General features: G+C 34.6%; 3 protein-coding genes across 10 annotated transcripts in view; 1 reads left to right on the top strand and 2 right to left on the bottom strand.

Annotated features, from left to right (window-relative positions):
- Window positions 1–14,041, bottom strand: part of LOC108765852 (Utx histone demethylase) — an 85,542-nt gene extending 71,501 nt beyond the window's left edge. The window contains exons 1-3 of the mRNA XM_018514703.1: window positions 13,671–14,041; window positions 12,976–13,232; window positions 12,225–12,333 (exon numbers count right to left, since the gene is read on the bottom strand). Coding sequence (XP_018370205.1) covers window positions 12,225–12,333; window positions 12,976–13,232; window positions 13,671–13,738 — 434 coding nt within the window. The 5' untranslated portion in view covers window positions 13,739–14,041. The remainder of the gene's footprint in view (window positions 1–12,224; window positions 12,334–12,975; window positions 13,233–13,670) is intronic.
- Window positions 13,492–18,255, top strand: LOC108765853 (FUN14 domain-containing protein 2). 8 transcript variants are annotated; one of them, XR_001940342.1, is made up of 5 exons: window positions 14,932–15,018; window positions 16,462–16,623; window positions 16,731–16,926; window positions 17,215–17,344; window positions 17,617–17,694. XR_001940342.1 is itself a non-coding variant. In XM_018514710.1 (4 exons), exons 2-4 carry the CDS (start codon window positions 16,469–16,471, stop codon window positions 17,800–17,802), a joined length of 537 nt encoding a protein of 178 aa, XP_018370212.1. In that variant the 5' UTR covers window positions 13,492–13,640; window positions 16,462–16,468; the 3' UTR covers window positions 17,803–18,255. The 8 variants fall into 8 exon arrangements, 7 of the variants coding, with proteins under 7 accessions (XP_018370212.1, XP_018370209.1, XP_018370213.1 ...); XM_018514710.1 differs by lacking the exons at window positions 14,932–15,018; window positions 17,215–17,344 and adding an exon at window positions 13,492–13,640 and having other exon boundaries at window positions 17,617–18,255; XM_018514707.1 differs by lacking the exons at window positions 14,932–15,018; window positions 17,215–17,344 and adding an exon at window positions 14,786–14,870 and having other exon boundaries at window positions 17,617–18,254.
- An 855-nt stretch (window positions 18,256–19,110) lies between these two features.
- On the bottom strand, window positions 19,111–23,969 carry IntS9 (integrator complex subunit 9). Its single transcript, XM_018514683.1, has 11 exons — window positions 23,847–23,969; window positions 23,116–23,313; window positions 22,859–23,021; window positions 22,097–22,338; window positions 21,578–21,824; window positions 21,139–21,319; window positions 20,812–21,047; window positions 20,057–20,268; window positions 19,711–19,896; window positions 19,348–19,542; window positions 19,111–19,230 (listed from the first exon to the last, which is right to left on the bottom strand). The coding sequence occupies exons 1-11, from the start codon at window positions 23,853–23,855 to the stop codon at window positions 19,111–19,113; spliced, it is 1,989 nt and encodes a 662-aa protein (XP_018370185.1). The 5' UTR covers window positions 23,856–23,969.
- Window positions 23,970–24,213: the final 244 nt, after the last annotated feature.

The following is a 24,213-nucleotide window of genomic DNA, read 5'->3' as shown; positions in this document are numbered from 1 at the left end:
CATTACGAATTTAACAGGGTGTTGCTAAAAAAAAACTCAAGGCCTCGTTTTTTCCCTTCTCAATTAACATTTAATACCGTATAATCTATAATGATTATCTTGACACTTATCCTTTATCCATGTGTTTAAATTTCGCCAATATGTTGCACGGACGTTTACAGTTGTCAAGCTGTCAGACGCAATTGTAAATCACGATGCACGAGCATCTAAATGTGACACATCCTGTTCGATCTGGAAGTAGCTAACATCAAATATGAAATGCAATAATATAAACGATGTTAAATACTACGATCAAACGTGGATATCACGAGATATCTCCAATCCTTTTCTATTTAATAATGTATTCATCGAATATCGAGATCGCAAATGAGAAGCTTGACTTTAAGACGATCGAGCGTCTCCGATTTCAATTTTAACCACGTTCAACTGCGTTTAACAGAGCTGATTGCCGGTTATTAAAAGATGCTTTTAAATAATAAATACAATTCAATTTTATCTCTGATATCCAAGAGTTTCCAATATGACTTTTAATCGTATATTTAAGCAATTATTATGACGCGCATCTTTATATATTTTATATATAAAAAAATATATATATTTATATCATTATCATAGGTTTATATTTTTATTACAAACAAATTTATATTATTGTTATATACAAAAAAATATTTCACACAATTGTATACGTATTGAGTCCTTTACAAAACGCTTTTAGGTACACCGACGATCGACGAAGGCTTAACAACAAGGATTTAAATGTCAGGAGTCCTAGACTTTTGGGAATCGTCGCGGTTCGTTGACGTCGATCGTGAACCTGTCGCGAGGAAGCGTCACGCAAGAGAGGCGAGCTATAAATAATGATCGCGAATTATTTTTAGATGGACGTGGCCGGGGGGAACGAGACGAGAGGGGAAGGAAAGGAGGGGAAAGGAGAGAGAGAAAGGCAGGAGCAAAATCCGCTACCGACTCGGCTCGGCCGAAGAACCGAGGCTCAGCCTCTGTGGTCGGGGTTACGTTTGGTAGGTTGGTTAACTGTCCGGTCGCTCGCTCGCTCGCTCGCTCGCTCGCTCGTTCGCCAGCGAGCCGCCGCCAGAGTTTGTTGACTCTCGGTTTCAGCACGCTGCCTGACCATGACCTCGCCGAACGATGCACAAAGTGACGAACGCCACCGTCGAGGCGACCCGCCGTCGTCCTCACCGTCGTCGCATCACCTCGAGCATCGTTTTAATTCGTCCGTAATATATAAATAGTTATATTTCACGCACACACAAAGTGTATCGACATTTGTACAGAGTAATACACCCTGATGTGTTGTACTATCAGATATCGAAGGAGCAATGGTGACCCAATCCCTTGAATTAAATCATATTTTGTTATTTATGATTTTCGTGTGTGGCAAAATATAAATCATTTCTCTGTGGTTAAAATAAATATTATAAATCTAAATCAAATTTAATGCATTTCTTGAGTAAAGCTTACAACTTTTTTAATTCCTTTGGTTTAGTTAAATAAGAACAGAGTGATAAATATGAACGGTTAAAAATGAACTTAAATTAAGTATAATTTTCTATTAACAAAAAAAGGAATACTATATCGATTGTCTCGAGTCAAATTGTGCAACTCCATTGTTTTAGTTAAATATAGAAGCAGTGGCGACCTATAGAAACGATTAAAAATAAACTCAAATTAGGTATAATTTGATATTACAAAATTAATAGTAGACTTGGATAATAGCTTTAAGCGACAAAAAAGGGATACAGTTGATTGAATTATCGTAATCGAAATGTTATCGTGTGATATTATTCGTACATGTTTGCGACTTTCCACGAACAACACGATTACGTCTTTATTTCGATGTTGTCAACAGCCCTAATGCAGCGATCGATTTATGGCGTCCGAGGAATCGTATGGAAACTTTAGAAATATAGAAAATATCATAATTACGAAACCTTGTTAGAAGTCCAGCTAGCGAAGAGTTGATGAATAAAAATAAAATAAAGTAAAAAAAATCTTGACGCTCAATCGTCGTCGTCATCGTCCTCGTCGGGCTTGGGAAAAATATTTAATCTCAAGCAGCGGATCTGGGCCAGGGAATATCGACCGCGCGATCTGGGTCAGAGCTCGCATGCACCTTGCACCTCGCCCTGCACTCTCGCTGCAGGGTGCACAACCCGTTTCCCGGTGGTGGTTGCACCCGTTTGCGACGGAGCTCGCAAACACGTGCGAAAACTCGTCGAAAATCACAAAACCAGATATCAGCAAGAAATACTTGCGCGACAAGCTATCCCTCCTGAAGTAGGTCGCCGTACTTTACAAAAGTATTCTATGTATTTTGACGGCAAAAAAAGATCATAGGTTCAAAAACTTTATTTTCGAGCTTATAGATGTTCTTCGTCCACAGTATAGAGTCTGGGCAAAGTTTTTCTGCCAAATTCATAAAGGTTTGATTTTACACTGAAAAACGAAAAATTAAATTTTGCTAGATATTTGTTTAAATAGCTCTAAGTAAATATTTCCTAAACTTAAATATATGTACATTGACTTGATATAAAAATCATTAATTTGATTTAACCATCATTTTTTTATTTGAGTAAATATTTATTTACTGTAAATAAATGTTTATTCAGTACTATTCACAAAGAAATATGTATTAAGTTTAGTAAATTTTTTTTTCAGTAAAATATAAATTTTCCATCTCGAGCAACCTAAGCCCTTTATTCAGACATGCCATCCAAGACGCGTTTCATCTTTGGGAGATAAACGTTGTGTAAAATATTTGTGTTCCAACCGAGCAAATATTGTACAAAGAAATATTCTTATTAAAAATTGTCTTAGGATAATAGAACATTTGGATAATAGCGTTCACAACACTGAACGCTTTTATCGTGTCAACACGTATGGATTTTTAAAGACACTGAATCTTATGCAATTTCACGAAGTTTCGACTCATATACGATTTCTGTTTACTCAGCCTGAAGTGGCCTGAAGATTTTGTTTTGACGTGTTAGTCCACATTTTATGTGTCACGCTGAATAAAAACTACGGAGAATTACTTAAACTCCGACAGACAACATAAATTTTGTTTAGCTTTTACACACAAAAAATGTTATTGCTTAAAAAAATGATTACTCAATTTACTTTCTTCCTTTTAAGTAACGGTTGTCTTTCACAAAGAATATTTTCTTGATAATAATTTTAAAATATATAAATTTTAAAACCATTCATTATTATGTAGATACTCAAAACAAGAATTTATTATATTTTAGATTCAGAATATATTTTAAATCCATTTCATGATTATGATGAACTTTATAATAGAGTTGCGAATATATAAGCTTTTGAAATACTTGTAACAAGTAACTGTTACTTACGTAAATATTTTTCTTTGGTACTGTCGCGATTATTTCACTATGAATAAAAATAGTAGTTACGTAAGAAAGAAAAAAGAGAAATATAGAATGAGAAAAAAAGATAGGAAAACGAGACACTACAATGTTTATCCATCGTGGCGCAAAATTGTAAACACACATTAAGATAAAATATCTCCTATCTAGTATCGAAAAATAAAGAATTTATGTGATATCGAGAAGGTAAAACAATATTACAATTTACACATTGCGGCGCAAAGTTAAAAGTTAACGCGCGTTGAAATAAAATTTCCAAACGATTATCGCTACCGTAACGGAAAATTTATGACGTCTCTACCGGGAGAGAAGGGGGGTTATATATTAGTCTTTTTTTTTTTATACACTGCAGTGTAAAGTTACGACTAACGCAGTAACAATGTAATTTTCCAGCAGAAATCCGGCTGTAAGGGCGTAACAAAAAATATTTATGGTACCTGGTGAGTGAGACGATACTGCAATTTCTACGCGGTGTGGCGTGCAGTTTCAGGGCTAACGCGTGAAAATAAAGTTTTCGGACGACGCGACGGGAACGCTTGCATCCCATTTAACGAGAAGCTACGGCGAGAGGGTTGGTCCCCCGGTAATGAATTTGCTATTGTGCGTCGCAGTACAGTACTTTTCTTCAGATCTTTGTCCTCGTCCCTTCATCCCGAAAGAGATGCGTGTACGCACGCATACGCACGTAAATAAAATTGCGCATGTTGCGCTTTGTGTCGTCCGCCCTCCATCAGCCGGACGGAAGGGTTGAGAGAGAATTGAATGCACGTTCGTAGGCGGTCGCCGATGCCCGGCCGGACTTCGTAACGGGATCGTTTGAATTGGTAATTAGTCGCTATCCCTCTTATCGATTACTCTCTCCTATTTTTAGCGCCCATCGGCGGACACGCGGGAGAAAATAATCAACTATTTTCGGACAATTAAAATGTCCTACAGAGATATGTACGATGTGCAAGGATCAAGCGTGATAGCGTAGGCAGGGTTTAAATTAATTGAACGAATGTCTAATGGAATTAATCCTCTCGATTGCTTTTTTATTCACAGAGTTACTAATGTATCTGTGTGAAAGAAAAATTGCTTAAACTCATTTGTCATTTCCTTTTAATCGTAAAATGTTATTGAATACTAAAGTATTACTATCGTACGTAAATTCAGGTACTAAAAAAACTTGTACTAAGGATGTTTTTAAAACTATTGAGAATACAGGCATTTCTGTGAATGACATACAATGTTCAAACTCATTTATCATCTTCTTTAAGAATCGTGCTATTTTTTCCGATGTTGCACAATATTGCATTGTGCAACTACAAAATAAAAATAAAACTGAAATTATTTGAGAATTATTTGAAAATAATTGAACCTTTACAGGACGAGCTAGAAAGCTTAAACAGTATTATATTTTTGGGGAAGAAATACACAATAAAATGATGAATTATAACAAATTTTGCTCAGGAAAAACTGTAAAAGTTTAAAAGTAAATTCTTGCCTTCTAAAGGCTAAGGATTAAAAAATTTTTTTTTTTAATTAGAGATATACTAAATTATCTTTGGAAATAAAAAATTGTTCAAGTTCATTTACAATTCCTTCTAATAAGATAAATGCGATTCTTTTTTTAGGATGTTACACGATATTGCATTGTAAAATGAGTGATGTAAAATTGAAATTATAATAAAATTTAAATTATTCGAAAATTACTGGTAAAGAATGATAGAGAGGTCTTATCTTAAAATTTTCGAAATTTGTAGCTAAGACTAATGCTTCTGAAATATTAGACTGAAAAGTTCTAATTAAATACAACATGTGCGTAAACGTAAATCGTAGAAAAGGACGTCTTTAATGCTATACACGTGACGTGTAACCCTTCTACCAACGAGTGGTCTTGTTCCCTTTTACCCTCGAGGCTCAAAAGCGACACGCAGCATCACCCTAAAGGTGATTCACACGCCGAGTGTATGCCACGTCGTGCACATGTTTCGTATGTCCTATTCACGACTTTACTCCCGGAAATATAACGACACTGCAAAAATATAATAGTCAGAATAGATACAAAGATGTTCACGTCGTCGCTATTTTCTGCGAGAACGCCTCGTGATTCCTTTTCATTCGATGCATATAAACTTTTAAATAGAGAGATAATTTCAAATTTAAATTTTTTAATTTAAACTACAGATTGTACTTAACCCTTTGTGGCTTCGTTTCAAGCCAGTCTCTTTTATTTAAAGTGCTCACTTGATTTTCATGAAACTTGATCTATAGGCTAATTTAATAAAGCTTTATTCAAACCTGAGGTTAAAAATAAAAAGTTCGAAATAGTGAATTAGACGTATTCACCCAATTTCAACCAATTAGAGCAAAGCAATCAGTGCCTACTTTGCTCTGATTGGTTGAAAAGTAATCCGCCAATCGTCAATCATAATCACGCTAATGTGATTACGACTTTATACTGTAAGAAATTAACCAATCATAGTAGATTATACTTCTCATATTCGACTGTGATTGACCAATTATACCTTGCAGCTTAAAGCTTATACCTCGAAACTACAGTCATCTTTAAGTTTTTTGTTAGAAAACTCCAATCTCCTCACATTGGCAGATCTAGAAATTTGTCAAAGAGAGGTGGGATTACCGGCAAACAAAATTTTTTAAAGATCAAATATAAAAAGATAGAATATTACATTATTTAAATTTAAATTGTTATACTGAAAAAGTATTATTTAAATATATAATTCATAAAATATATAATTCATAAAATTTTATTTAAAATTATGTTCAAAAGAAGAATAATATAACAGTATCTGTTTTTCTCTCTTAAATTAAAAAATATTTTTGGAAAATAGTGATTATTTAAGAAATAAATTAAAAATATATACATATATAATTTTGCTAAAAATATTTTTAAAAAAGGGAACTTCAAAGGGGCGGCAAAGGGATTGTACTTCCTTCTGTGAATCTGCCAACGCGTCCTCAAAGGATTAATTTAATTGTAAAATAAAATGTTATACTTGTGGATTTCACGAGACGAATCCGGGCCAAGTTCGCAAGAAGAAGCTCAAGACTCCGGGCCCCGCCCCCGGGGCGAATATTCACGCGGGGACGGACGCGCACGGAAAGGGAGAGGATCGCGTCGCGAGGGGAGCCTAGGGGAGAGAAGGAGGAAGACAAGAGGGGATGGGAGCCCGGAGCCCGGAGCGTACCGTTCGCCCGTTCGGCTTTTCGGGTGCGGACTGCGGGACGGAAGGACGAAACCGGGAACAACCGTCGCCGTCGCGTCGGCATCGGTGCGTCGCGCGTCGTCCGCCATGGTGGAACGCCGCTGGGTCACGACTCGCGCGCGACGCATAGAGATCGCGGTACTTAGCAGCGGCGAGAACGAACGATTGATTTTACCGCGGTTGAAGCATGCTCTTGCTCTTGCTCTTGCTCTTCTCTCTTCTCGACGACGTGTGCACCTGTTCGACGGCGACGCGACGGTAGCCCATGGTGTGTGCACACCGCACCAGATCGGACTCACGAACGTGGATTCTTATCCTCGCAACGCAACGCATCTTCGCACCGATTCAGACACTGCACCTCGATGAGATGAGAGAGAGCCTTTTCCACTCTGTCTTTACGGATATATTCCAACTCTACTACAGAGGGTTGTCACAAATCCCTCGCGTCCCAAAATTCCATAACTTTAAATTTAACGTAATGTATATTGTGAGAAAATACAAAAACTTCTTGTTATGAATTTTGAAAAAAAAATGTAAAGGTTGGAAACAAATTTTCAGAGATAAAAATAAATAATCTAATATTTGCCGTTTATGTTAATTACACATATTATGCTAATTATGTTATGCGTGTCCTAGAAGAAAATACCAAAAAGCCTTTAGCTTTAATACTCTGATCGTGGAATTACAACATTATTCTTATCAAATATTTCTATAATATTTCTTGTATTAAGCCTACACGATTTTTCATGCTAGATCGCACACATATATGTATACGATTTAATAAATTACTAGAATTGCGCCACGCGGCACGTAGAGAGTTACTTGTAATTCACTCTATTATAAATCAAATGCGATCTAAGAGGAAAAATCGTATCGTGTGTCGTAGACTTTGTTCACAATCGAAACAAGTTCCATTCCCATATACCTTCCCTATTCTCTTATCGAAGAGGACGCGCAGATTTCTAAATCCCTCGTCCCGAGAGTCGCGTGATCATATACGGCGGAAAGGGTGACAAATGTGCGAATGTATGTATATATGTATATATATATATATGCGGAACGGTGTCCGATACTCGCGCGATCTTCCGGGTAAATCGCGGGCTATTTTTGGCACGTTGGCAATTAAGTGTAGTTAAGCGAAGCCGACCCAATTTACAAATTCGCGCACGTTATTATTCTCGCGGAATGCGAGGAATGCGGCAAGTGAAAAAGAGAGGAAAACAATTGGACAACGCGGACGTTGTGCAGAAAAAAAACAAGCCACATCCCGTCATAAAATGTAAAAAAATCATAATAACGCGTGAAAAAGATTAAAAATTCCCTGCGATACTTTATGAATTTACATATTGCAGCACTCATATTTATAACAAATTATATGTACACAATTTGTTAAATACTGTAATATGTAAATATTAAAATATGACAGGGGAAATTTTAATCGTTGCTACATGATATTATAATTTTTTACATATTATTTATGTTCATAACAAATATATATAATAAAATTTGTCATAAACAAAAATATGACACGTAAATTTTAAAATATTACAGGCAGTTTTTAATATATGTATAATGTAATTATTGTACATATTATAATTAATGGTAATTCATATCATAAATTATACGTGTGTGATATGAATCATTAATTATTTATGATAATTATTTTATAAATTATTGAAATATGGTTATTTATATTATCAGTACAAATTTAGAGAAAAAAGTGGTGAAAAATACATAGTTTTTACATTTAGTTTTCGTAATCATTCAGCTTTAATTGCACCAACTATAAAATAATTCATTCAACCATATATATGTCCATTAATTCTTCATATAAAACCTAAATAGTTGCCATCAGCATAAAATGTGCTTTTTTCTTTTGAGTGCATAGCAAATAAATTCAAAAGACACGTTACGCTGCAATAAAGAATTAAATCGCGGTGCAAAGATGAAAAATTTGTTAGATTTTTCTCATTTTCTCGTATTTATATTACATTTATAACGATGCGCAATAGCTTGATTTATATACCATTGTTGTGTCATTTTCGTCTACTCCAATTTAGCGCCAGTAGAATCTTGGATTTTCGGTTTCAGTTACCTTCGGTCAAATCTGCTTCGCCGAGAGTCACCGAGGGGAGGCATCGATTATAAACAATCATGTAATATGCATGCATCGAACGTGGGGAGGGAGGATGCCCTGCTTCCATAATACAGTCTCTCGCGGATTCCGACTATTCCGAGTCGCGGATATTTCATACGCGATAAGATCGGAGGTTTGGACGGACAGGCGGAATCCGTAAGCGAATTTCGCCGCCGGAGTTTGTTTACACGTAGCGGTTGGTAGCGATCTCGGTGCCGCCCCCGCCGTTATGGCTGGAGTTACGTATATACGGGCATACGGCGCTCCTGAAATTCTATTTCGGTTCCACGAGAGAACGTGCATATTTGGCCTATTATCGCCCCCCGCGACCCGCACCCCGCAACACCCTACACCAATCGGGCGGCGTCGCCATGACTGCACTGCTGTTCGGCACGTAGGCACGTCGCTCGCGCGACGCGAGAGACATCTGTCGGCCGACACTGCAGTCACGTCATCATAAGAAATTACCGACCGTAGGTAACGCGAGCGACAAACGCTGTGTATCAGATGTACAATTGTATAGATAAGATCAATGTAATATTATCTCAGTTTAATATATTATAATTGCAATTTACTTTTTTGACATCTTCAACATCACATTACGCGTGCGACAACAGGAATCTTTTTACGAAACATATACATATATCCAATGTTTAATTTTGCGACACATTTATGAGATGATTTTTAATGTTTAAGATGTAATTAACGTTCTTTGCATAATTTTGTATTGAAAATGACCTAAATTTATGGTCGAAACATTTATATTTTAAAGACTAAGAACGACTTATACGGCGTTTGTATATTAATACATGATAAATTACAGGATAGAGAACACCAATGTATAGTCAAAACTTAGATGTTTCGAATAATACAATATACATTCTTTGTTAAATCAATTTATATTTAAGATATGATTACGCACCGAAACATTCGGACGTTTCTATATTAAGATCTCTTCGAATCCTAGCTGAGGTAATATTTTTCGCAATAAGTTCTTTAGAGTTTTTCTAATTTAATTTAGGGAGGAATAATTATTAGCATCTCAAACTGCTTGTGTTGAAAGTCCGAAGGTTTCGGCGCACATCCCGGCAAACGAGAATGGATTGAAATGGATTAAAATAGATTTAGATTTTCAGAGAAATACGGATTCATGAATGTTAAAATGAATGCTTTTCAATCCTGAATGCATTTTTATTCATTTATAGGAATGGCATGGAGTATATTTCTATGTGTTTTTCAATCTAAAAATAATATAGTATTTTGTGTGCATCGTAGATACTGCTCAATTCAAAATTGTGAATAGGAAATGCAGTTTTGCAATCCAGTGAATCTAAAAATAATATCGGCCATTTCTGTGCATCGTGAGTACTGTTTAATTCAAAATTCTGAATAGGAAATTAAGTTTTTCAATCCAGTTGAATCTAAAAATAATATCAGCCATTTCTGTGTATCGTGAATACTGCTCAATTCAAAATTCTGAATAAAAAATGCAGTTTTTTTAATCCAATTGAATTAAAAAAAGTTTTTCTTTTAAAATAGGCCATGAATGCTATTCAATTCAAAATTATGAGTAGAAAATCCATTGTTTTATTTAAAAATGCATCATGAATGCTACTTCACTCAGAATTATAAATAAGAAATTTTTCGTTTTAATTCAACTGAGTTAAAAACAGTTGTACCGTAAAAGTATATCATGAATTCTACTTCATTTAATAGTTAAAAGAAACATGAAAAGGACTACGTAAATATATACAATAAATGTTACACATATATAAATTCCTTATTTTTAATTAATAAATTAATTGCTTTTATGTATATTTCATATATTAATGTTTCCTTTATTACATAACTATATTTTTTGTATAAATTTTAAAATAATAACTATAGAATTTCATGTAATTACTACTTTAACTTATTTAAACTTTTACATGTATAAAAATTTCTTATATGGAATCCAATCCATTTTTATGGATTTAAAATACGGATTCGGATGGATTGAAAATTTCCAATCCATTTCTATCCATTTTTGTTTGCTAGGCAGTCATATCTGAGATAAATTGATTTAATATATAGGAATGTCTGAATGTTTCGGCGCGCACAATCATATCTTAAATAAATTAATTTAACAAAGAATATATATTGTATTATTCGAAACATCTAAACTGATTTAAACTTTGACCGTTTATTGGCGTTCTCTATCGTATTTATGTACCTACTTATATTTTGATATAATAAAAGTAAGAAACACATAAACAGCCAGTGTTAGGTCCTTGTAGGCATTAATCTTTTCATATTATTTTATACATATGTATGAGACCTACTTGTTGATTCTGTATAGTTAAGAATTTATCAATAATAAACTCTTTATAGGACAAAATAATGTGAAACTCTCTCATAACTAACTTTTCATCTTTTTCTAGTTCTAAGAATTGAAAAAAGATGAAGAGTAAATTGAACCGAAATTAAAAACTTTGGTAGAGAGAGAGAACCGGTATCAGTGAACCGAAATGCTTGTGACTTTACCGACCCTCGGACCCACACCTTATCGGCACCCGGAAGGGCAGTTTGCCGTTTATCGGCGAGTGATGGTGTCACGTGTGCGATACAAAATTAAAAAATAAACAGAGGATGCACGGAGAGAGAGGCTGCACGGGAACAATGAACTCTGCGTGTGTGTACGTCGTGCAAGGGCCGACGCCCCCTTCTCAAGGCGAGCAACTCTTGCGAGAGAGATTGCGGAATTTTTTTATGTCGGCCATGTTTGCCATTCGTCGGTCGGGCCCTTCGCCCTTACGTAGCTTGCCTAGGACCTAGCCGACTGACTTAACCACGGGATCCTGCTCTACGTTTACAATTGCGCGCGAGAAGTAAAATCAAACGTTTTACACCCCCGTATGCATGTTCGTTTTAGCTATCACTTTCCATTTTAAATAAAATGAGAGCATAGAGTCTCCTGCAACTTATCTTAACAATGTTAATAAAGGTATAAACCAATAACTATAAAGTTCTTCGTCAGTAAATCTATTTAAAAGATATTAATGAGAAATGTAAAAAATGTTTTGCAAAATTTTTAAGAATAAACAGCCAAGAGATTGTATTTTTATATATTTTAATGCAATTTTATTAATATTCTGCTTCAGGTTTGGAATTTAATCATTTTAATATCTCGTAATAAATTTTAATTAAAAAATATTAAGTCTATTTAATGGAATGGATACCAGTTTAATAGAATCAATTTTATTAATCATAAATATTAATCTATTAAAATTTGTTATGATCTATTATTCATGAAATTTTTTTATTTTGATTAATCAATTTACAATTAATTTTATTTTACCTTACTTAATTACTTAATATAAAATTAGGGTCACAAGATACATTCACGCATTGAATATTGTATGACTTTCGTAACAGAATTAATCGTTTTTTCGTAGGGCACATATTAAAAAAAGAAAATTATTTCACACTCACCATTGGAAGGCATTGAAGTGGAAGTAAACGAGACCCAGTCCATACAGAAATGAAGCATCCTTCCAGTAGTCACCTTTTAAAGAGTAGAATTTCTGATACGCTGACATTGCTGCAACAAGAAAAAAGAAGATAGTCATCAGAGCAGGTTTGCTCGTTAATACAAACAAAACAAAAATTGTTTTACTCAAGATAAGGTTTAAAAGTGAGAGGAAATATACAGTAAATCAATGGAATTTGAAGCCCTAGGAAGCCCTCCTGTCATTTGTTTCGACAGGTTTCCCAACTGTTGATATGATATACATATCTCGAGTTTAAAATTACTCAGTTAAATTCTTTATTATTTGATTCAACAAGTGTTTATTTAGAATAAAAAACAAAAAAAGATAATCTTATTTGCTTGAAAGAACATTTTCAATTATAAAATAAAATTTGAATTAAATGACTAATATATGTATAATCAGCTTAAATTTTTCTTCAACAGACGCGAAACACTCTCAACTGTTTTATAGAAAAAAAACAATACAGAAAGGGAGCTACATTTTTGCTATAATTTTTAATATCTCACTATTTAATTTATAAAACAAGTACTTGTTCTAAATGAAGAAGAAGTTTTATTTGCTTGATAAAACGTCTTCAATTATAAAATAGAACTTGATTTGAATGAAATTCACAAATTGATCTGAATTTTAAACAAATGTGAAACATTCCCGACAGTTTCATGACAAGGTATACCATAAAAAGGAAGTTATACCTTTGCTATAATCTTCTAAAAGTAGATGAAAGTGTCCCAGCTTGCAGTACGTCTTGGGATCGATGCTTATTCCCTTATCCTCATCCTCGTTCTCCTTGGAGTCGTCCGAGCACGCTTTTGTACTATCAGCTTTCCTGCGCTGTTTCTCCGCCTGGGCCTGGACCAGCATACGATCTAGGTATTTGATGGCACGCACCACCAGGGCCTTCCTCTTCGCCTGCTCCGGGGAGTTGAGCTTGAGGAAACCAAACTGCCGGCTGTGCATGCACACAAGAGAGAAAGTGCCTTCAGTTTCACGATGTATTATATCGCATTTACGCGCGCATTCCGCCCGGTCGAGAGACTCGTGCGGAACACATGTATTTACGTCGATCGTTATTATCGGCGATCGTGCCGGCGATTTAATAATCAAGACGGCGGCTACGCCGGTCATTCGCGCGCGCATTGTTATCGCGGCGAGATTTCGCGACAAACCCGCGGAATGTGGTACAGACGGAAACGCGAAAACGGTGTCAGTAGGTTGCGCACAAGCGCGCTGTCAAACGCACTTTTCTAGGTTATATACCCGTGACGTGATAGTCGTGATAGTCGTGATACTCGTAATCTGGACGGAACGGAAGCAGCGACATTAATCCCGGTCGCGGGGGACCGGGGACACCGCGGAGGTATACGTGGAACCGGGTGGAGTTAATCACCTGTCTAGCTCCGACAGCGTCTGCAATTCCTGCGGCGTGAGGTTGATGTCGTCGGTGTCCTGTGCCATTTTACACACGCTCTGTCGCGGTCCCGGTAAAGACACGTGCGTCACACATCCGCGACCCGCGCGAGACGGATATCACGCACGCACGACGACGACTCCGAAACCTACGACGAGGAAGTCGCGCGCGCGCGCGCGATTGTACGCGAGTCAATCCCACGGCCCACGGCGCCGTCACCGCATCGCGAAGAGTTTATCAGCGAGATAGTGGCGGCTGCGGCGGCGGCGGCGGCGCAACAGCGACGGCAGCGACAACGACAACGACACGAACTACACGCGATCACGTACGAGCGGCATGAAATGAGACGAGTCGCGCGGCGCGCCGGCCGACCGGCTCACGAAACGCCGACGAATGTCGAGCGCGACCGAACGGCGCCGAGCCGGTTCCGCGACGAATGCCGAGCGTGACCGAACGACGCCGAGCGCAGCCGAGTCAAGCCAGCCATTTCTGTGTTTCGAGCGCGGTAGATTTCAATGCGATAAGATACGAGAAAATAAAGTCACCGTTTATTCGATCAATGTTAACTATCTTTTTAAGTCACATTTGATTGTCGAGAATTAACGATGAATATTACATATGTAGAGAAATAGATATTTCAGGCAAAAATTGCGATAAATTCAATTGATATTTAAAGTGGCTAAGAAACAAAATATCAGATATTAATATAAAAAGACTAAATATAAAAATAGATAATATACTATAATAGTAATATTTAAATAAGTTATAATAGATATAAATATTAAGAAGAAAAGTTTCAGGAGTTTAATTAATAAATTAAGTTAAAGTAACTAAAAAAAACAAAACAAAAAAATCAAATCAAATATTCGAATTTAAACGTAAAAAAGATCAAATAAAAGTAGATTTAAATATGTTGTATATTAAAAAATATAAATACTACAAAAAAAAAAACAATACGTTTCAAGTTGAAACAAGAGATAAAAGGAAAGAAGAACAGAGACGAGCAAGGTGCAGAAAGTGCAACTAAAACGAGCAAACTTGGTTCTCGGGAGCCGTCTGGCTCCCTCCAAATTATCGTATCGTATTTACGTCAATTTACGTTCGATCTGACGGATCGCTCAACTGACGTCGTCGCATCCGTCACCGTTTGCGAAAATTTATTGTCGAAAAAAAAAATAGGTAAATTTTATACCTTATCGAAATGTTGTGTAGATCTAAGCAAAACGTTTCTGCCCGCGAGACGATTCGTCATACATCTAGAAACACGTTCGATACTCATGCCGAACAGAAGTGTCTTCCGCTCGAGAATAAGGAAACTCTTCAAACGGTAGAGCCCTTTATCGTTTAGTTTTTCCCCGGAATTCGTTGAATGTTGCAGCCGATTGGGAATTTACGGGAATTCCTTGATGTTCCGCGACGTTTCTTTTTCATTCTCCTTTTCTGAGAACAATCGCTGTGACTTCCTTCCGAAACTTCGTCATCGATATAATTAAGTTTTACTTCACTGCGTCACAAATCCGCACAATGACGAGGATAACATCAACTTCCAACGTCTGTCTTCTCATATGATCCTTTTGTTATTATGATTACTGAATAGTTGTTAATCTTTAAGTGGGTAGGTTTAAAAACTTTAAAACCTTCAGAGTGAAAATCTCACTTTTAAAGATTGAAAATTGAGTCACTGTTTTTCAAGACTGGCTTAACTCAAAACAAGATTTTACTCCAATAAATTTAGAGAAAAGATATGTAATAAGTAGGGTGCTCAGAACACCTCCAAAAAATTTTTGATTCCACAGTTATACTTTTTACTAGTATATTATGTTGTGGTTAAATTTACATTAGTTAAGCCTAATCTATAATGTATTCTTTGCTTCCCGTTTCATGCTTTTTAGCTATTACCTTTTTCCTTCTTACCAATCTTGAAGTTACCAACCGTTTTATCGACAATCACAGATGTTTTCTAGCAAGGACAAAGTGAATCATTTTATCCTTGTTTAACGTCAACAACAAAAATGTAATAATTCACTGTTTCTCGTCGCTTATAAAGTTTAGCAACTTTTATCTCAAATGGCAGAAAACGAAGAAACAGGATAAGAGGCAAAAAGGCAAAATAAAAATATGGAAAAAACAAGAAGCAAAGAGCACATTGTAAATTAGACTTCATACCTTATGAGATAGATGAATGTAAAAATAATAAACTTTAAAGGATCCTCTACATAGAAGTCGTAGATGGTCGTGGAGTCTTAAGTCGTAGGAAACCAACCAATCACAATCAAATATAAGGAGAACACTCGATTAGAATTGGTCAGTTTCCTACGACTTAAGATTCCACGACCGTCTATAACTTCTACGTAGAGGATCCTTAAGACTTCTGGGCAATACTTTTTTGTTTTCCTTTTCCAGAATAAGATTTTAAAAAAACTATATCTGGAGTACTGTGGCTACCTCACTTATCCACTTAAAGGTTAATGACACAACTGTTATTAGGAACAATCAGGGATTTGTTATTTTTTATTTGATTTTACTCCAAATTTAAAAATAGAATTGATGGTTGAAACATCTTTTCGTATCTCAATTAAGTATGTGAAACTTTCTACATTGATACTTCTTTCACTCACATGTATAACTTTTAAGCATAGAATTTATGTAATAGGAGTTTTTTTAAAGCCATACTTAACCTTATAAGATCATTGAGCAACGTTACATGAATTATCCAATCTTTTAAAGATATAAATTCTTTGTTGTATTTTCACATACTTCTTTTTTTCAGGACCAAGATGCCAATACCCAAAAAGAGTAAAGAAGACGCAAACAAGGAAGCCTATAGTATAGATGCCTCACAGGAAGCCAAATCCTTCTTAGAGAAAATCATGGGTGATGTGAGCAAATCTTCGGCAACCAAACAGATCATCATTGGTAGCACATCAGGATGGTACGTATTTTATGCTTTAATTGTTGCCATAATTATTTATTTCTCAAGTATCTGAGCGTATAGCACTTATTAGACGCATCTTCTATACTAACTGCCTTGTAACTTAGGGTAACTGGATTCGTCACCATGAAGATTGGGAAGGTGGCAGCCTGTGCAGTCGGTGGTGGAATCATCATGCTGCAAATAGCTGCACATCAGGGTTACATAAAAATTAACTGGGACAAGATTATGAGTAAAGCCGAGAAAATAACAGATAAAGTGGAAGAAAAGATTACCGGCGAAGGACCAAATTTCATGGATAAGGTGAGACAAATGTCGGGTTGCTGCATAAAGATTTTATAGGTTCTCTAAACTGAGTTAAAGATTGAAAGTTTTCTATTTTTAACTTCTTCATTGAAAAACGATACATATTTTTTAAAAATATGATCTTCCAACAGAGATTATTTCGAATCTGTAACTTTATTTTCAATTGTAACTTAACAAATTGCTTGCGTTTATCATTCCTAATTATAGGAAATATTTTTGCTTGTCTTGTTTATAATTTTTTAGTTTACAATTTTTTAAATATAGTGTTCCTACTGTTGTTTGCAGGTAGGGATATTGTGGAGGAAGAACTCATACATTGCCACGAGTTTTCTTGGCGGTTTCTTTATCGGTCTATGTTGGTGAAGTAAAGAACAATAACTTTGAAGTTTTGTGCGAAAATGTGAACGAACGTTTAGTATGTTGTCATCATACATATTACTGTTGCGTTTACAGTATCCATATTGAATGATATTAATTCAATATTAAAATTTAATACGGCAATATCAATCAATAACAATTAATATCAATATTAATTCTAATGTCGAATGAAACTTATATATCAATATCATTATAATTTTTGTATAGTCCCCAATAAAAATATTTAATAAAATTAATTATGGTGTGCAGATTTTACCAACTCCGCTTCGATGTAACGCCGAGTCACTGATGAACATTATTGCATTCCAGGCCGAGAGATTCGTCGATAGAAAGCTGGATAAAGCCGAGCGATTGCTGAAACAAGGGAAGACCTGTACGCGGCGCTGGTACCACATGTTGACCGGCGGCGACGATAGCTTCCAGCCAACGGAATTCCATTTCTTTCTAGTCTCGTATGTGGCGGGAGTTGCGATTGGTATCGCCACAGCTAACTAGGTAATAAGTTGCTGCACTCTGAATGCAACCAAGAGAAAGATCGACATTCATGTCGCGTCAAAAAACAGCTGCTCTACTGCTATTGACGCACATGACAACGTCGTCGACGAGTATAACAATACAATCATGGATGAGGTAAGAAATAAGATCAATGTGTTGAAGAAATGGGTCACGCGAAGTACGCTTAATAATCCTAGATAAATACCTTTATTTTTTAGTCTGTTACTATTGTTAGCGATGAGTAAAACTTATTCATGCATTATGGAATTGCTTATAATATTTTTCCTCTTTTTAGATTATGAAGCAAGAATAGATAACGGAATAGTTTCAATCAAACAGTTTATATGAACTATTTTAAGACCAACATATTTTAAGATCAATAAGTAGAATAAACTTTACTCATCGTTACTATCTCTAGAGTTAATACATTAAACAAATGAAAGTCCCTAATGTGTTCTAGACTCTAAAATTAAAAAAGTTTATTTATAGCATTGAGGAGATTTATTGAAATTTTTGTATCGCTTCAGTATATTATTTATTTTTATTCTATCCTGTAAACTTGCGCAAAGTTTGGAATATATTTACGAAAAGAATCTTAGAATCTTGATAATTTTGCTGTCATTTGCATAGAACATATGCAAATCAAAATATATATAACATGTGCATATGAAATGATAGAGGTTTCTTATTCATTCAGAATGCAGCAAGAAATTAGTCATTCTAGAATGTAAATCATTAAAATAATGTATACTACTTATACTTATTATACTATTATTGTAAAGGATTGTAATTTTTTTTTCATTATTTACATTTAATTTGCTAATCATCATATATTTATATCGCATTATTTGTACTTATATATACAGATCTAAATATATATTATCTATAATAAAAATTATTTAATGATATTCAAATGCAAATTTAACAAATTTCAATCACTTATTAACAATAATTTAGCAACGATAGAAACTAAAATTTTACTTATATTATTAAATATGTAGGAAAGCATTATTATATTATTGCCAAATGTATGTTAAGTTAAGCAATGTTTGTCAAAAGTATTGTGTTTGAAAGTACTTAAACTGCCCCTTATTTAACATAATTAGATAATAAAAATATTTTCTAGTATAGTCAATTTAGAAATAATTCCTAAGTTAATATCATAGATAGAATAAAAATGAATGATGAAACAAATAAATATATACACGCTTTGAAACAATAAATTATATATAAATGTATATACAATACGATATAGCAGTATAAAACATTGTCTCAGAATATCAGAATACTATAAATGTATATCGTACCTCAAAATCTTTTCAGACACTGCATTATTATACTCCTGAGACGTTTACGGATTTTTTGATCGCCATTGCAGAAAATGTGCGTAGAGTTATCTCCGATCTGAATCAGAGTGTCCTCATCTTGCTGCAAGTAGACATTAATTTTCTCTCTTAATTATATTAATTGTATATTTTATATAATCTTGGAAAAGATTATTTTCTATATTTATATTGAAAAAGTCAATAAGATATCAAATCATACCAAATGAATACTCGTAGAGGTGGGACTATGCTGTAATTTGGCTCCATGAAAGCCTTCCTGATTGAGCTTTTGCAGCAATTCTTGTGGATCGAGGTTCCCGTATTCATGCTTTCTCTCCTTCAACACTTCCTCCATGATTGGCGCAGGCGAACCCAATGACATTTTCCTCTTTCCAGTCAGTTTATCCTCTACGTTCTATAAATGTTACATATTTAGAAACGAAATTATGTATAAACAAATATATTGCACTTTTTTTCTCCAAGTAAATCTCTTTAATTGAAAATATCTTCTACAAAAGAGCATGTCGTAATATTTATCTTGACCATGAAATTCATATTTATCTTTATACATATTAGTAATTACTTTTATAGTATACACGTTGTCCTTGACATCAAGCTCGCCGGTAACAGATGCAAGACTCAAGCCAGGCCGCACTTCACTCGGTACAATATTGCTAGCTAATTCCGGCTCAATAAACACAAGGCCCTTCTTCCGCTTTAATGGCAATTTTATCACCTCTCCGCGTTTGAAAGTAATCAAGGGTTTTTCCTTGAACAAAGTAATTATGCAAATTATTTTATAGGATACTTTTTTAAATACATATACATATTTTATAAATATAGTAAAGAAAGAATACAAAACAGAGAATTGTAAACATAAATTATGTAAAAATGAGAAATTTTTCATTAAATAAAAAACGTATATCTACCCCAATGGATTCGATGACAAGATCCGTTCTATGCGGTGCCATTCCGGGAGGCTGTGTGTAAACCTCCGGAATTACCAAGTGCTCTGGCTTCAAGTCTCGAATGAGTTTATTAGCCTGAGTAAAGTTCAGAGAGGTATCAATGGGACAGTGCACTGCTTTCATATTCAACGGTTGAAAAGGTGCGAGGGCTTCCAAATATGGAAAATCAGGTTCTGTAAGAAAATTATATAAATATAAATAATGTGTTACAAAGAAAATATTGATAAAACATAAGGGAAATAAGTATATGCAATCGTATACTATATATGGATACACAAAAAGTACTGAGAAAATAATACAACGCAGCTTGTATTAACTATTGCAATATTAGGAAGAGATGTTTAATGTTTTTTATCTATATATTTTGTGTCCTACATATATATTTGTTTTTTTGATATTTAATATTTAATTTCGAGCGCTAGATTCCACATCCCACATATGGATTTTTAAATTCGTAATTTGCTTGAAGAGCAAGAGGCCCTTACAGAAATTTCCTTGGTCCTTTTATTTAAAAATGTATATGTGACAACCATTTTATGTAAAATACTCATTTGCAAATACTCATAAAGAGAGTGAATTTTTAGAAAAGGCTCAACCACCGTAATAGAGCCAATGTTGATTGAATAATTTATCCTATTTCTGGGATTTTTACCCAATATAGAATTGCAAACGCAAACTTATTGCATTATTTTCTGAATAGAATTATGTAGACTTGCCGGTAAAAATTACGGTATGCAAAGGATTGCCGCCCCATAACTGCACGAAGTGCACGGCATCGCCAAATCGAAGGCTGGGATGGCCGCAGAAGACGACACAAGGCTGTCGGTAATCACTGCTGAATCCTTCAGCGTATGTAGATGTATAATGCTTCAATCGAGCATTCTTCACGAGGAAAGCATGTGGAAACGGCTCCTCTGGAAGATAAACTTTGTTTTGTTTATTTGTTGACAGCCTAAAAGTAAAAAATGACAGTAAAATACAAAATAAAAAATAATAGAATGCAATATATCAGAAATATTTTAGAATCACTTCATTGATTATACCATTCAGCAAGAATATTTGAATAAGCCAAGGATGTCTCCGCCACAGGTGAGATGAAGAATAGAGGCACTTGCGTGAAGCCTGACTTGTCCAGGTGAGTGCTCAGACACTCGAATAAGTCGTACACGACGCCGGAGGGATAACAAGGTATCAAGACACATCCACCAGCTCTAAGAGTCACAGCTGCAACATTTTTATGTGGTAAGATAAAATCATTACTTAAATTATATTTTTGTTCAGAAAATAACCAGCGATAAAAATCCGAATAATAATGCACTTAATAAAGAAAACAATTTTGTCAGAAAAAAATCTTGTAAGAAAAATTAATTGATTTTAACGTTTGTTTAATTCTCCTAAGAAATATGATTTTAATCAAAGTATCAAGGGATCATTTTTCTGCTGGGTATATCGCAATTTATCAGATATTGAGATTATATGTACCAACAGTCATGCACAATTCCCCAAGCATTGTGTCTGGATTAGCAGTTGGCGTTTGTGTTAAGCCTGTCAAAATCAATAGATTTGCGTGCTTCAATGTGACTTGATCCATGGGCTTTGGATGAGTAGTCAGTGTAGATGAACCGCTAACAAAAGCAACTTTTTCGTGGTCGCTAGAGATCAACCAATTACTACTACCTAAACAGAACCCTGAACTGATTGGTGTCACTGTTAAAGCACCGTATATATCCTGCAAGTAATTCGAGTGTGATTATTGGGTCGTTATCTATGAAATCGCTGATTGTGAAGAAATCTTGAGTTTATGAAAAAGAAAAATTACTTGTCTCTAAATATGTGTAATTGTGAATTTAAAACATTATTGAATATTTCCAGTTACGTTTGTTTGCTCTAGGAAAAAATTTTCTAAAAATTATTGCTTATAATTTTCTAAAAATTGACTATTATAAACTCAACATTTCGTATAAAAAGGTATATGTTAATCTGCGTGTGTATTAAACTTACCAGCTTTTGATCATATCCAACCATTTGAATGTTTGATAGCGCCGAATTCACAGCCGACGTGGAATAAATATGTTTCCAGGATTTTGGTTTAACAACCTCAGCTAATGGTGATGGCAACGTATGTAACATATCCTTCCAATGTTTGGCCATTGTTGCTTTAGGAGTCCGCTCGATGAACTCTACTAATTCCTCCATGAAAAACCGTCCGATTTGCAATGTCGGTTCGGTAGCATATATTATACCTTCGAATTATTGTTTATAGATTAATATATACACAGAGTGTCTGGCAACAGATGGAAGAAAATTAAAAAATTCTCGATAATAAAAATAAGACGGAAATCAAGAATGAAATTGCAAATTCAATTTCGCTTCTTAATTATAAATGTTTTAATGTTCATATATGCATATAAAAAATGAAGTCAAATTCGTAATTCTGTTATTTTTTATTTTTAACTTATTTTATTATCTAGAGAGAATCACTTTTTAAATGTTCTCCCACTTGTTGCCAAACACCCTATATACATACACACTCTGCCAAAAAAATTACAAATAGGTTTAGATGTTGGGATAGTTTCCTCAATATATATAACAGTGATATATACAGCTCCAATGCATAACTTTTTTCATAACTCTTGTAAAGAGGAATTGAAATAATCCTGACATTTTGCCACATCTATCACCGTTTCCAAGATAATAGCCCTTTTGCTTATATCTGTACATAACTTTTATCAAAGTGTATCATTTTGCATACACTTGTTATACCTTTGAAACCTGTGCCTTCCGTTATAAATGGCAACGCGAGCATACATGTATAGTTGGATATCAAAATGGCATCAATCTCTGAGAAATCAATTATTTTCTCCAAAGGGGGAGTGAATTCTGGAACTGAATCTACAAAGACTCTACCGCAACATTCTTTCAGCTCCTTAAATTAAAAATAATTGCAATTGCTGTTTAAAATAATTTAACAATTAAAATATACTGAAAAGGATTAAATAATTAAATTCTATCTCACTAACTCCCTCAATTTGCCAATCTTGTTGATTATCATTGCGCGGCAGCCACGTTGGCAAGGAATTAAATTTGTTGCTAGGTACCATGGGCAAAGGCATGAAATGCAAAATGGATTGCATATTTAAACCACAATCCAACATCAGCGTGGTTCCTTTGAAAGTTAGAACCAAGCATGGCTTTGTTGGCTCACTAGACAGGCAATACTGAAAAAAATCAAATTGTCAATTCATTCTTATAAACAATATATCAATTTGACAAGCTGGATATTGTTATTTTTGTCTAGTAATTCTTCATTATACTAGAAATATGAAGCTAATAAATTAATTTCATATATAACACAGAACTATTAGATAATGATTATTTGTTAAATAATAGAAACAATTCTATTTTCTGTCAAAGCGAATCTTGGTGCTTAGTAATATTCAAATTAGTAAATTTTTCAGTTCCATAAACTATATGTCAATTCAAACTTAAAACTGGAGCTCACAACGTCACAAATACATTGGAAATGTATCATAAATTATACTGATCGTCAATTTAATGATGAATTTCTCCGCCTATAATTATTATTCCTCTAACAATCCTAGTTTCTTTATATCAAATATAAACCTCTAATTTTTCCTCACCAAGAAACTTTCGCATTTTGAGGTTATATTTACAAACTTATAGGTTATAAATAAAAAGCAATTGTAGCTCTGTCAACTGTAATGACTTTAATTAAAGCGATTATAATTACCAGCCTCATCTTGAATCCTTTATTTACAAGTTCCACATGAGAATATATCCGTTTTAGTCGACTTCTTTCATGTAACAGAAAAACCAGTTTTTAGATGCCAAGTACACTTAACTGGTCGAATCTCATTTAAATTTTCGAATTTTTTATATATAGATTCAAGTTTTTAATAGATATCTTTCTTTAACACTTCTTCTCGAACTTTCTACTCCTAATTCAATGAATTTAATTTAAGACGAAATCACGTGGACCACGACGTTCTTACCTATTCTTACCTGCCTACATGCTTTAGTTACGCTAGGCTAAGCCCATGGTATAATTTGTATCATGGTTAAGCCCGGATCAGCCCGGATTCTCATATAGACACCAG

The sequence above is a fragment of the Trachymyrmex cornetzi genome, unplaced genomic scaffold (assembly GCF_001594075.2).
Source record: "Trachymyrmex cornetzi isolate Tcor2-1 unplaced genomic scaffold, Tcor1.1 scaffold557, whole genome shotgun sequence".
Taxonomy (NCBI): domain Eukaryota; kingdom Metazoa; phylum Arthropoda; class Insecta; order Hymenoptera; family Formicidae; genus Trachymyrmex; species Trachymyrmex cornetzi.
This window is presented reverse-complemented; position numbering and strand designations above follow the sequence as displayed.